General features: G+C 33.2%; 1 protein-coding gene across 1 annotated transcript; it reads left to right on the forward strand.

The window, feature by feature from the left end:
* The first annotated feature begins 9,936 nt into the window (after positions 1-9,936).
* On the forward strand, positions 9,937-12,526 carry LOC112727137 (photosystem II reaction center PSB28 protein, chloroplastic). Its single transcript, XM_025776779.3, has 2 exons — positions 9,937-10,191; positions 11,922-12,526. The coding sequence occupies exons 1-2, from the start codon at positions 10,119-10,121 to the stop codon at positions 12,386-12,388; spliced, it is 540 nt and encodes a 179-aa protein (XP_025632564.1). The 5' UTR covers positions 9,937-10,118; the 3' UTR covers positions 12,389-12,526.
* Positions 12,527-13,351: the final 825 nt, after the last annotated feature.

Raw genomic sequence — 13,351 nt, forward strand, 5'->3', positions numbered from 1 at the left:
AAAGAATCGGAAACTGCTGGAGGAATTCAAGAAATCATTTGTTCCATAAGGTTTATGACAAAGAACTAACTTTTGAGGAAAATATCAAGCGTAAGCCAGTAGGAATAGAGACAAATCACTGGAAAAAGTTTCTTCAATATCGATTGGACGATGACACGAAGGTAACAAATATGTAGTTGAAATTTCAATGTATGCGATTTTAAATGGTAATGATCTACTACTAAATATGCCGAATTTATTGTGATAGTGGAAAAACTACTACCCAAAAGTTCATCACTTTATCATTTTTTTGTTTCCTGAAGTTGTACGCTCAAGGCTGATTTATAGAATCATTAACAGTGTAGTAATTTATTCCGATAACATTTATTTTTTTTCGTTTTGTGTGCAGGAGAAGTGTAGAAAAAATGTTGTTAATCGTTCAAAGAAACAATACACACATACCGGAGGTTCTAAAACGATGGCAAGAAAGAGACACGAAGAAGTAATTAATTTAACTTCAGTTCAACAATATTGACGTGTTTCTGGTAATACAGTATTGTGTTTAATACAAATATGTGTTGATGATTGTTATAGGAGCAACGACTGGGAAGGCCTATTGGGAGAGGAGAGGGATGGACCATGAGTCATAAAAAAAAGAATGGAAAGTATATGAATGAAGAAGCGCGTTTGGTTGGGGTAAATCATGTTCATTATTTTTTCAAATTTCCTTTTGCAATTACTATCATTGAATTTAGATTAGTGTAAATTCGGACCTCACATGTTTGCAGGAAGCAATTGAATTTGTTGAGAGCCAAGACCCCTCTAGCAAGGAATTTTCACAGAATGATTCTCTTGCACAAGTGCTTGGAAAGGAGCACCCAGGAAGAGTTCGTGGACTCGGTATTGGTACATGTCCGAGTCGGTGTTTTCGTAACATTCCAGAGCAGTCGGACTACGTTGTACAGATTGAGGAGTATCAAATGGAGATTGTGAAACTCAAGGCAGAAGCAGCAGAACTCAAGGCAGAGGCAGCAGAACTCAAGGCAGCAGCAGTAGTGGAAAAGACAAAGAGACAGAGAATGGAGACAGAGGCAGCAGAGGAAAAGGCAAAGAGACAGATAATGGAGACAGAGGCAGCTGAAGGGAAGGCAAAAATACAGACAATGGGAGATTTGTTGACATACGTAATCCAGCAACAAGGAGGTAATTTGCCACCTGAAATAGCTACGGGTTTGGATTCTTTGAGAAGTGCACCAACCTCATCCCATGCAAGATGGTGTGTGGACACTAATGATTTGACTTATCAGTGTTGGAATCGGAATACTCTTTTATTATTTACTTTCGTAATGACTTTTGAGATATTTATTTGTAGTTTTTTATTTTGTTTACTTTATTTGTAGTTTATAGTAATGGATGCAAATTATCGTTATAATGATTCACCTTTGCATTTATTAATTATGTTTTGTTTCGTGTGTTGTTTTTGGATTGGTTGTTGGTTATTTTAATAAATTAATACAGTTGAGTGGATGAACATATAAAAAATAAAAGAGTTGTCATTTTCTATTATAAATTCTGGTATTTTTTTAAAAAAAGTGTTACTCGACATTTGGCAGCGGTTTTAATTCCGCTGCTATATTCATAACAGGATTAGTAAACGTATGGCATTTTGCAGCGGTTGACAACCGCTTCAATCTTCCTTAAATCATATTTTGACGATTTAGTAGCGGATGAAACCGCTACAAAATACCATTTAGTAGCGGTTGTTCCAGCGGTTACTAATAACCGCTGCTAAGGGTTTAGCCGCACACTATCTTTCAGCGGATTTATCAACCGCTGCTATCCGTTTGGCAGCGGTTAAAAATCGTTGCTAATCCTATACATAACCGCTGCTATCTGCTGGATGTGGTGTAGTGGTTAAAAGAATATGTTAAGAATATAATAATAATAAAATTTTAAATTTGTAATATATTTAATACATTGAAAATGTAAAAAAAAATATTTAATAATTTTTTGTCAAACTATTTTTTATGATATTTTTAAAATATGCGTGCTCTTATGAATAGGTGAGCAAAATTTTTAAAATATTTTAACACAAAATTTAATAAATATATTTTTTAAAGACAATCACAATTTTTTAATAAGAGTATATATATTTGTGCATATATTTTTATATATTTTTTTAAAATATTAGTGAAAATCTTTGTTCCAAAAAGGGATAAGTATTGTTTTGGTCCCTGACGTTTAGGGTCAGAATCAAATTCGTCCCAAACATTATTTTGGATTTAAAATCGTCCCCAACATTTTATTTAGAGGTAAAATCGTCCTTTTAGACGATTTTGCCCTTATATCACAGGACAGAGAGAGAAGCAAGTCAAGCAACCTTACTTCTTCGTTCTTCATTTCTTCTCAGTCTCATTCTTCACAGAAGAGAGAGAGAAGCGAGTAGAGACTCAGAGAGAGAGAAGGAGAGAAAAAAAGTCTCTCCGTCACCGACGCTGACGCCCTCTTCCTCGACCTCGCCTCGCTGCGCCTCGACTTTCCCCTCGCCCTTGCTTCACCGCGCCTTGCCCTTGCCTCGCCTTGCGTTGCGTCACCACACCTGGACCTCGCCCTCGCCTCTTGTTTCTCGTCGTCATCGGGGAGGTGGTGGTGGTGGTCGTCGTGTTGCTCGCGTTTCCAGCATCACCGCCACGCCTCCCTTTCTCTTCCCTCCCTAATCTCCGCTATCCAGATTTACTACCACCACAACCACGCAACTCCACTGTCACTGCCATCATAGGTAAATTAAGATTCAAGTTCCTAATTCCTATTCTTATTTATCAGAATCCCTAATTTTCAAATTCATCACAAAACCTAATTTTCAAATTCATCACAAATCTTGCAGTGGTTTCCGTCGAGGCTGAAGGAGGTTGACGCTGAGCTGCTCCTCTCCCTTCATCGCTGCTGCTACTGCAACCACCTTTTCTAATCTTTATTCTTGTTTTTGTATGTTCTTGTTTCTGGATTGCTGTTACCTTTTTAATTTTTTTGTTTTTTTTTAATATGAATCTATTGTTGTTCTTGTTGGATTTGAAGAATAATTTTTGCTTTTATTTTCTTCTAATGTTGTTTCTGAATTGCTTGATGCTGTTGCTTTTTTCATTCTTTTTGTTTTTTTTTAATTCTGAATCTGTGGTTGTTGTTGTTGGATTTGAAGAATTGGAACCAGAAGAAGAAGAAGATCTGAATTGCTTGTTGCTGTTACTTTTTTCATTTTTTTTTTGTTTTTTTTTTTAATTCTGAATCTGTGGTTGTTGTTGTTAGATTTGAAGAATTTGAAGAAGAAGAAGAAGAAGAAGAAGAAGAAGAAGAAGATCTGAATTGCTTGATGCTGTTACTTTTTTCATTCTTTTTGTTTTTTTTTTAATTCTGAATCTGTAGTTGTTGTTGTTGATTTGAAGAATTTGAAAAAGAAGATCTGAATTGCTTGATGTTGTTTTTTTTTTTCATTCTTTTTGTTTTTGTTTTTTAATTCTGAATCTGTGGTTATTGTTGTTGGATTTGAAGAATTTGATGATTATCAAACCCTTAATTTTGTTAATGGAAAAAGAAGGTAGAAGAAGGATTTATAGTTTTGAATTTTGTTAACGATAGAAGAAGAAGAAGAAGAAGTGAACTGGTGAAAAAGGGATATTTTTGTCATTTAGAAAAAAAATTTATTAAAAAGGACGATTTTAATTAGGGGTGCATATGACCCAGCTTGGTCCGAAGGCCCGGCCCGGTCCCGAACACTTTAGGAGCTAATTTAGTTTGATTTAATCGGGTTTATGGTCGAGTAAGGGTCTCAAAAATAGACTCGGTCATTATTTCGGGTCGGCTCCGAACTATAGCTCGGGTCAGCCGAAGTCGGTCCGGTGGCCCGGTCATCATACACAATTAATATTTTGTGTTATTAGTGATGGACCATAACTATTCTTGTGTGGAATTTAAGTATTGTAAACCTTAATATTTTGTGTTATTAGTCATTATAAGACTATAAGTTAATGTTTTATGTTTAGAATGCATACGACTTTAGACTAATGCATAATATTGTATTATTTGTATTGATTTAAATATTTGATATTATTAGATAATATTAGTATTGATTGTGGTTATGCTTTAATTTTAGAGAAGAGTTGGTTCTTGTTATATTTTTCTAAGTGAATTTTACCATGTCAAATAATGGTTGGAGTCTTGGAAATTTGGATATTTTTACATGCTAACTTATAAGAAGGTATCAAGGTAATGTAATGTTAACGGCCCGATTTTTACCCGATATAATCATGGCCCGAAAGTGCATAGGTTTCATCGGGTCTAGGGCCGGGTTCGGGTCTAATAAATAGGCCCGGTATATATTTCGGGCCGAATCTGGGTCACATCAAACCCGGCCCATGCACACCCCTAGAAGCAACCTTGCTTCTTCGTTCTTCATTTATTCTCAGTCTCATTATTCAGAGAAGAGAGAGAGAAGCGAGTAGAGACTCAGAGAGAGAGAAGGAGAGAAAAAAGTCTCTCCGTCGCCGACGCCGACGCCCTCTTCCTCGACCTCACCTCGCCGCGCCTCGACTTTCCCGTCGCCCTTGCTTCACCGCGCCTTGCCCTTGCCTCGCCTTGCGTTGCCTCACCGCACCTGGACCTCGCCATCGCCTCTTGTTTCTCGTCGTCGTCAGGGAGGTGGTGGTGATGGTGGTGGTCGTGTTGCTCGCATTTCCAGCATCACTGCCACGCCTCCCTTTCTCTTCCCTCCCTAATCTCTGCTATCCAGATTTACTACCACCACCACCACGTAACTCTACCGTCACTGCCATCATAGGTAAGTTAAGATTCAAGTTTCTAATTTCTATTCTTATTTATCAGAATCCCTAATTTTCAAATTCATCACAAAACCTAATTTTCAAATTCATCACAAATCTTGCAGTGGTTTCCGTCGAGGCTGAAGGAGGTTGACGCTGAGCTGCTCCTCTCCCTTCGTCGCTGCTGCTACTTCAACCACCTTCTCTAATCTTTGTTCTTGTTTTTGTTATGTTCTTGTTTCTGGATTGCTGTTACCTTTTTAATTTTTTTTAATCTGAATCTATTGTTGTTCTTGTTGGATTTGAATAATAATTTTTGCTTTTGTTTTCTTCTAATGTTGTTTCTGAATTGCTTGATGCTGTTGCTTTTTTCATTCTTTTTGTTTTTTTTTTTTAATTCTGAATATGTGGTTGTTGTTGTTGGATTTGAAGAATTTGAAGAAGAAGAAGAAGAAGAAGAAGAAGAAGAAGAAGAAGAAGAAGAAGAAGAAGAAGAAGAAGAAGATCTGAATTGCTTGTTGCTGTTACTTTTTTTCATTCTTTTTGTTTTTTTTTTTAATTCTGAATCTGTGGTTGTTGTTGTTGGATTTGAAAAATTTGAAGAAGAAGAAGAAAAAGATCTGAATTGCTTGATGCTATTGCTTTTTTCATTCTTTTTGTTTTTTTTTTTAATTCTGAATCTGTGGTTGTTGTTGTTGATTTGAAGAATTTGAAAAAGAAGAAGATCTGAATTGCTTGATGCTGTTTCTTTTTTCATTCTTTTTGTTTTTTTTTTTTTAATTCTGAATCTGTGGTTGTTGTTATTGAATTTGAAGAATTTGATGATTATCACAACCCTTAATTTTGTTAATGGAAAAAGAAGGAAGAAGAAGGATTTGTAGTTTTGAATTTTGTTAACGATAGAAGAAGAAGAAGGAGAAGAAGTGAACTGGTGAAAAAGGGGTATTTTTGTCATTTAGAAAAAAATTTATTAAAAATGACGATTTTAATTAGGGGTGCATATGACCCGGTCCGGTCCCGAACACTTTAGGAGCTAATTTGGTTTGATTTCATCGGGTTTAGGGTAGAGTAACGGTCTCAAAAATAGACTCGGTCATTATTTCGGGTCGGGTCCGGGCCATAGCTCGGGTCACCCGAAGTCGGCCCGGTGGCCCGGTCATCATACACAATTAATATTTTGTGTTATTAGTGATGGATCATAACTATTCTTATGTGGAATTTAAGTATTGTAAACCTTAATATTTTGTGTTATTAGTCACTATAAGACTATAATGTTTTATGTTTAGAATGCATACGACTTTAGACTAATGCATAATATTGTGTTATTTGTATTGATTTAAATATTTGGTATTATTAGATAATATTAGTATTGATTGTGGTTATGCTTTAGTATTGATTGTGGTTATGCTTTAATTTTGAAGAAGGGTTGGTTCTTGTTATATTTTTCTAAATGAATTTTACCTTGTTAAATAATGGTTGGAGTCTTGGAAATTTGGATATTTTTACATGCTAGCTTACAAGAAGGTATCAACGTAATGTAATGTTAACGGCCCGGTTTTCACCCGATTTTTATCCGGTATAATTGTGGCCCGAAAGTGTATTGGTTTCATCGGGTCTAGGGTCGGGTTCGGGTCTAATAAATAGACCCGGTGTATATTTCGGACCGGATCTGAATCACATCAAATCCGGCTTCACCCGACCCATGTACACCCCTAATTTTAATATCGTTTTAAAATGTTAGGGACGATTTTAAATCCAAAATAATGTTTCCAAAATAATACTTATCCCTTCCAAAAACTATAAGATACATCCGTCTCTGATTCTGGCTGAGTTTTTTAAATATTGTGAAAAGGTGTGTGTTTCTCTTTAATATTTTTCTTTAGGTGAGTTTAACACTGCTATGGGAGAGAAAAAAATTTGTCAGAAGATACAAAACATTGGAGACGTTTTGTACATGATTTAAAATTTTTTAATAAATAAAACCAAAACGGCACTACCGTTTTGTTAGAAATAAATAATTAAAAAAATAAGCATAGCTGAAAACGGCATTACCGTTTTGTCTAGGAGGCAAAAAATTTTTAATTTAAAAATAGAAAACAGCGGTGTCATTTTGTGTTGAAACAAATTTTACCATTGAAAATGGTCAAAACGGTGGTGACGTTTAGTACAAGTATGAATAAAAAAATTTAAAATTAGCTATATAAGGTATGCTAGTGTTATGCGAGAAACACCTTGAGTAGAGTAGAAAGTGAACAACACAAAGTTATTTGCCTTCAAATTTCCAGAGAGCTTAGAGCTCTTTCTTCTTTAGCAGTTGAATTTGTTCTTACTTCTTTAGCTGCTGAAATTGTTCTTCATTCTTTAGCAGTTGAAGTTGTTCTGCATCTGTTGAGTGAAATAAGTTGTGGGTAAATGTAATAAGTGTATAAAATGGAGAGTTATGTTAGTTTAAAAATATATTTCAATGGTCAGATTTTGTATGATACACATGAGGGTGTGAGTTTTTTGTGTGAGAATCCATGTGTTATTATTGTTCCTCTTTCAATAACATATGAAGGACTTAAGAGTGTACTCTGTCAGAGTGTAGGTTAGCAAAGCCGGAAGAGAGTGACCAATATTTTATATAGGCAGCCTGTGTTAGTAACTGGCAATAGCTGCTTTAGGGTGCGGAACCATGCTAGCTTGACTCTGCTTCCTCTATGGTCGTTCGGGCCAGGAGCAATACCAAATTGGGTCATGCACTCATTCTCTAACCCACTTGTGCTGTGGTCAGTTGATCCAGTAACTGGCAAGCCGTGAGTTCGGAGTCTAAAAATCATGGCAACGTCCTCCAACGTAATCGTGCACTCACCGTGTGGAAGATGAAATGTGTACGTCTCAGGCCGCCACCTTTCAACTAGTGCGTCTATAGTTGGACCGTGAGACATGATCCTTCCAATCTGAGATATATGATAGAATCCACTCTCTCTGAGTTGTTCTTCCACCCTAGCATCATATGAGTCTATTTGGTGTAAGTGTCTAGTGTGCAAATTTCTTGAACCCTGATAACAAAAATAATAACTAACCGTCAATAACCAGAACTAGTCAATATTACTAAACTAATACTCGGTTTAGTAACAAATATAATTAATAATTACTAAAAATCCAAATAATTTATAATTACTAATTGAATTATTAATTATTAAGCATAACAGTAAACACAAAAATTACTTACATATATAGGATTGTTGAAGATATTCTAATATATGCTCGTCAGCATGTGTGGTGTCACGTTTTTTCATTTTTGTCTTTAACGCTACATTAAAATAATATAGAAAAAAATTACTTATATTTTTTCTTTTTTCTTTTTTACTGAAAACAATAATAATAATAACTCTTAATCTATTTACTAAATACATATCCTAAAAATTACTAATTATCCGATCTAAATATGTTACCATTATTTTTCAATATATATTGCAAAAATGTCTAAAATTACTAAACATACTAAAATTTAATAACAATGATTTTGTTTTCCAATAATTAAATAAAATAAAAAAAACGTAATGGTATATATATATAATTAATAATAATTCAATTTTATTATTAAAAACTTCACGCACTACATATATAAATTAACTAAAAATTTAAACTAATAAAAACTGAAACACCTAATATTTTATATAAAAAAATTTAAAAAATATCCCATGCTCATTAGATAATAATTAAGGCTATATATTTTAGTTAAATTTTAACCTAAAAACCTAAATCACTAAAAAATTATATCCGAATTAAATAAATAATTCTATTTTGAAATCAATTATTTTAAATAAAACTAAAATTATTAAATTTTTTTCGAATAAATTATTTAAAATATAATTAAAATTACTAAGAACGTCTGTTTCTCAAAAAAGTAAAAATTAAAATAAAACTAAACAAAAATTCTAAAGCGACCTTTTTCTCACATAAATTATATAAAATCAAACTAAAATTAATAAAAATTCTGTTTTTTAAAAAAATTAATTAAACAAAATTAAAATTAAAAAAATATATACTAACATTCAACGAATAATATACACTAACGATACGGTAACAATTAATACTATTATTATAACTATAACAAAGATAATATATTTTTTACTACTCTTAATCAAGAACTAATAATTAATTTATTCATCTACGTAATCAAAAAATTATTTCAAAAATATTATATACTATTTTTTTTTAACTTTTACTTCAAAATAATAAAATTAACACTAACTAACTACTAATAATACGTTTAAAATACTAACATTTTTCTATCTTTGACTGTTGTCATTTTTCTTGTTGCGGAAATGTGGGACTGTCGTTTTTTTGTTGTGGGGATGTGGAGTAAACAAAATGAAGAAAAAAGAATGAAGACTATGGATAAGAATAATGGAGACTATGGACTGAAGAAGAAAGAATGAAAGAAGAAAAAAGTTGGCGTTTTCATCAATGTGTGGGAAGAGAGAGGAACCTACCACGTGTTGATCATGCACAACAAAACGTGGTAACGTTTTGATCAAAACGTCACTGACGTTTTCCATATAACGGCGTTGATGTTTTTCTTGCGGCATTTGACGACTCCTATAGCGACGTTAAACTCTCCTGTTTGGTCATTTTGGTGGGTAACACCACCTTTGGCCCAATATTAAAAAAAAATTCCTGTGTTCCTTCCTTATATATTTGAATGAATTTGTAAAAAAAAAAAAAGTTCGACGTTATTAAAAAATTGCACTATCTATTTTTTAAATCATATTAAGTTTACCTTTTAATTGACCTAAACCTTACGACAAAAAAGGTCTAAGCTTGTTGTAACGACATGTCTCATTTGCATATGAAGTAAGTGACAAAATTGTATTATATATTTATGTCATCTATATGTATACCTATTTATTTATAGTGAAAAATACGATAAGTAATAAAATGCAAACATAAGTTAATTTTAAAAATACATATAAATTAAAAATTTAATTTATTTATTTAAAAAAATCCAAGCATCAATTGATCATGTATTTACAAACAATAAAGACATAATTAACCGAAACATTTATCAATGTTTTTAGTTTTTTTTTTTTTACTTTTTATTTTATTTTTATTTATTTTTGTTAAGATCAATGTTTCCGTTCACAGACAGAGTCCAAGCATACAAAATCCTTTGTGAAAACTGAAAAGCCAAGAATTATTTTCAAGTGAATGGCTGTCTTTGTTACACGCCACTTGCCACATATATCCTTTATTCCTTTAGACCACAATCTTTCACTATTTATTTAGACACAAACTACTCTCTCTCTCTCTCTCTCTCTCTCTCTCTCTCCCCAAATTGCAATGGCAACTCTGCACTCTCTTGCATTGTCATCTCCACTCTCCAACTCTCTACACAATTCACGCTCAAGCACAGGTATAGTTACTTCATCCATTAAGCTTCACTGTGATTTTATTTTATTCTTGTACTGTTCCTTTTATTTCATATCCATCAAGTGTGCAAATTATTAGGACTACCCTTTTACAATTAAGAGTTATTAACTGAATTTGGACACTAATAATATCTGTGCTTGTATCATTTTATGAAATTTCACTAAATTATGCATGCCTCGGGACTTCAATTGATGGGTAGTAAGTACTAAGTAATGGTAGGTTCATCTAAAGTTGTACTCCTGAAATTCCATAGTTTCATTCAGATTAATTTTGTGGGGTTAAATGCTTATCGAATATGGATTCATTGGTTCATTTATTTATTTATAATAAATAGTTGACAAGTTACATTCAATAAGTAGGAGATGCATTTTCTTTTTTCTGCTTTAGAACAACAAAACAATTTCTTAACAGGGAAAAAGAGGGGGGGGGGGTTGAATGTTTAATCTCATTTGTGGTGGTTAGTTTTTTTACCTTTTTCCATCATCTCATTCTAGTAAGGGAATGAATGTATATCAATTCCTGCATTGAAAGGGATACGAAAGTTAATAGACATTGTATAAAACTGGATTAACTAAACTGAATTGAAACTGAACTAACCTATTTTTAGATAAACCAATTTTTTTAAATAAAATATCTAATCTAAAATTATAGTTTTTGTAAAAAAAAATCAGTTTTTTATGGTTTGGTTTGGTTTAAAACCAAAATAAACTGGTTTATAATTTGAACGATATACTCCAAAGGCCCAAGCAACGCACTCCTAAACGGCTAATGGACACAAAACTGCTCTGTCCTCTCCCACACTGCCGTCGCTCGCAGGCCAACCACTACGGCCGTCACTTAATCTATCATTTACTGCACATGTCTATTTTAATATCAATAATTGCTCATGGTAAATTGAATGTACTTTCATGAATGCACATACATTATTCATTGTTTCATTTATATTAGATGGTATCTGGATGGATTCTAAAGTTACAGATGGATGAAAAATAAGATAATTATATAAAGTTTTATCCGTGATTAAAGTGATGAAAAATTTGGTAATTAATCCCCCTTCCTAACCATACGTCAAGAGGGAGGTTGGCTTACATAGCTCGAATCCTTTTGCCTTTCTCAAGTAAGTTCAGTTAGGAATGCTGAGTGTTATGTTTGGCTAGTTAGCCGAAGGATGTTGTCCTGTTGTTAAGGTATCTCCCAAACAAGAAATTGTTATCGAATGGTTAGTTCATTCGTCTCCTTAAACAAGTGCCAGGGATTCGAATCCTGTCTTATGCATAAAACAACCTATTAGTCAGCGGCAAAACTTTAAATGGAGCTCAAATCTTAGGCATTAGTCCTCAGCCGGTCGAGTCGGGAGATACCCTGGGAAACAATAAAAAAATAGAAATCATGGTGGTAAGTGTTCTTGAAACAGTATTAAATGTGCTTCCCCCAAAACACATTATTTTCGTAAAATATGTGATCTTCTTGAAGTCATGCTCAGGAGTGATGTATGTATTTTCCAAATTTTATAAGAAAAGGATGGTAAGTTTTGAATGATGATGCACTTCATGAGCACAAGTTAGAAAGTATTCAAATACTTAGAAGTGAGAATTTAACTATAATTACCAAACTAAGTAATCTAAGAAGTAATTGATGACAGAACTTGCAGTGTTTTAATTTGATCAAATATACAAAGTAATCTTAGAAGGTCCTCTGTCTTTGTTTATGCAGCTCCAACTTCAGCTGTTCATCGAAGCGTGCATTCGTCATTCAATGGTCAATCCTTAAACTTGCCACGGTTGAGGTTACCTAAGCTAACTACGAGTTCTCCGATGCGCATTCCGGTTGTCATGATGGTGAAACCTGCAATACAGTTCATCCAAGGAACTGATGAATTAACAATACCAGATGTAAGGCTCACCAAATCAAGGGATGGAACAAATGGCATGGCCATCTTCAAGTTTGATCAACCCTCAGTTTTCGATTCCTCCGGCGAAGTAGGTGACATCACCGGGTTATACCTGATCGATGAGGAAGGGGTCCTTCAGTCAGTCGATGTGAGTGCTAAATTTGTCAATGGAAAGCCTTCTGGAATCGAAGCGAAGTATGTAATGCGGACTCCAAGGGAATGGGACAGATTCATGAGATTCATGGAGAGATACTCTAATGCAAACGGCTTGCAATTCATCAAAAAATGAGCTATTGTGCTAACTACTTTTTTCCCATTCTTATTCTTTTGCCCTTTTGTCATGAAGTTTGATTTTCTGTAATAATATATATAGTATGATAAATATGAGTGAATGCTGAATTGGCATGCATGTAACTTCTTTTGACCACCATGTTCTTGTAAAATTTTGCTTGTCCTGCTGCTTTTTTATGCTTCCCATGTACCCGTTTCTTATTGGCGATTTGGAAATCTCATTACTAACTTTGCATCTCATTATGTTTTTGAAGGTCAAGAAACATTGTCAAGTGATATAGTTAGTGCATGTTTGGGCGCCATTATTTTATTAAAAAAATATCTTTTTTTCAATGAAAAAAAGATCTTTTTTTATTTTTTAACGTGTTTGGCAAATTTCTAGTAGTAAAAATAAAAGCACTAGTAAAATCAAAAAAAGATTTTTTTTGAGAAGTTGTAATTTACATCTTTTTTTTAAAAGATCTTTTTTCCTTAAAAAAAATATGTTTTTCATGTAATAAATGAACAAAAAAGTACTTTTATACTGTTATACCCAAACATAATTGATAGATAAAAAGACATTTTTACATGAGATATCCAAACATAAAATTACTTTTACTTCTCTATAAGATCTTTTAAAAAAAGATAACTCAGAAAAAAGATCTTTTTTTAGAAGCTCACCCAAACAAACCCTTAGTATATACACATAACACATTAATGCATCTTGGTTATTTTCTCAACAGGGTAATTATATTATATATGTGATAGCTTTTTTCTTTTCCTTTTTTTTTTTGTGGACAGTATGTGATATCTTTTTTATTTGTTCTACACTTCTACTGCTAACTTTTTTTTTGGTAATGGGTGACAGAGGTGTGTTATCCCATAATGCAAGCTTTGATGTTTTTCTCTAATAACTAACTAACTAACTAATCAAATTACAGAAAATGCATAATCTAGTTTCCATTACCAACACTGAGTAATA

The sequence above is a fragment of the Arachis hypogaea genome, chromosome 12, assembly GCF_003086295.3.
Source record: "Arachis hypogaea cultivar Tifrunner chromosome 12, arahy.Tifrunner.gnm2.J5K5, whole genome shotgun sequence".
Lineage (NCBI taxonomy): Eukaryota > Viridiplantae > Streptophyta > Magnoliopsida > Fabales > Fabaceae > Arachis > Arachis hypogaea.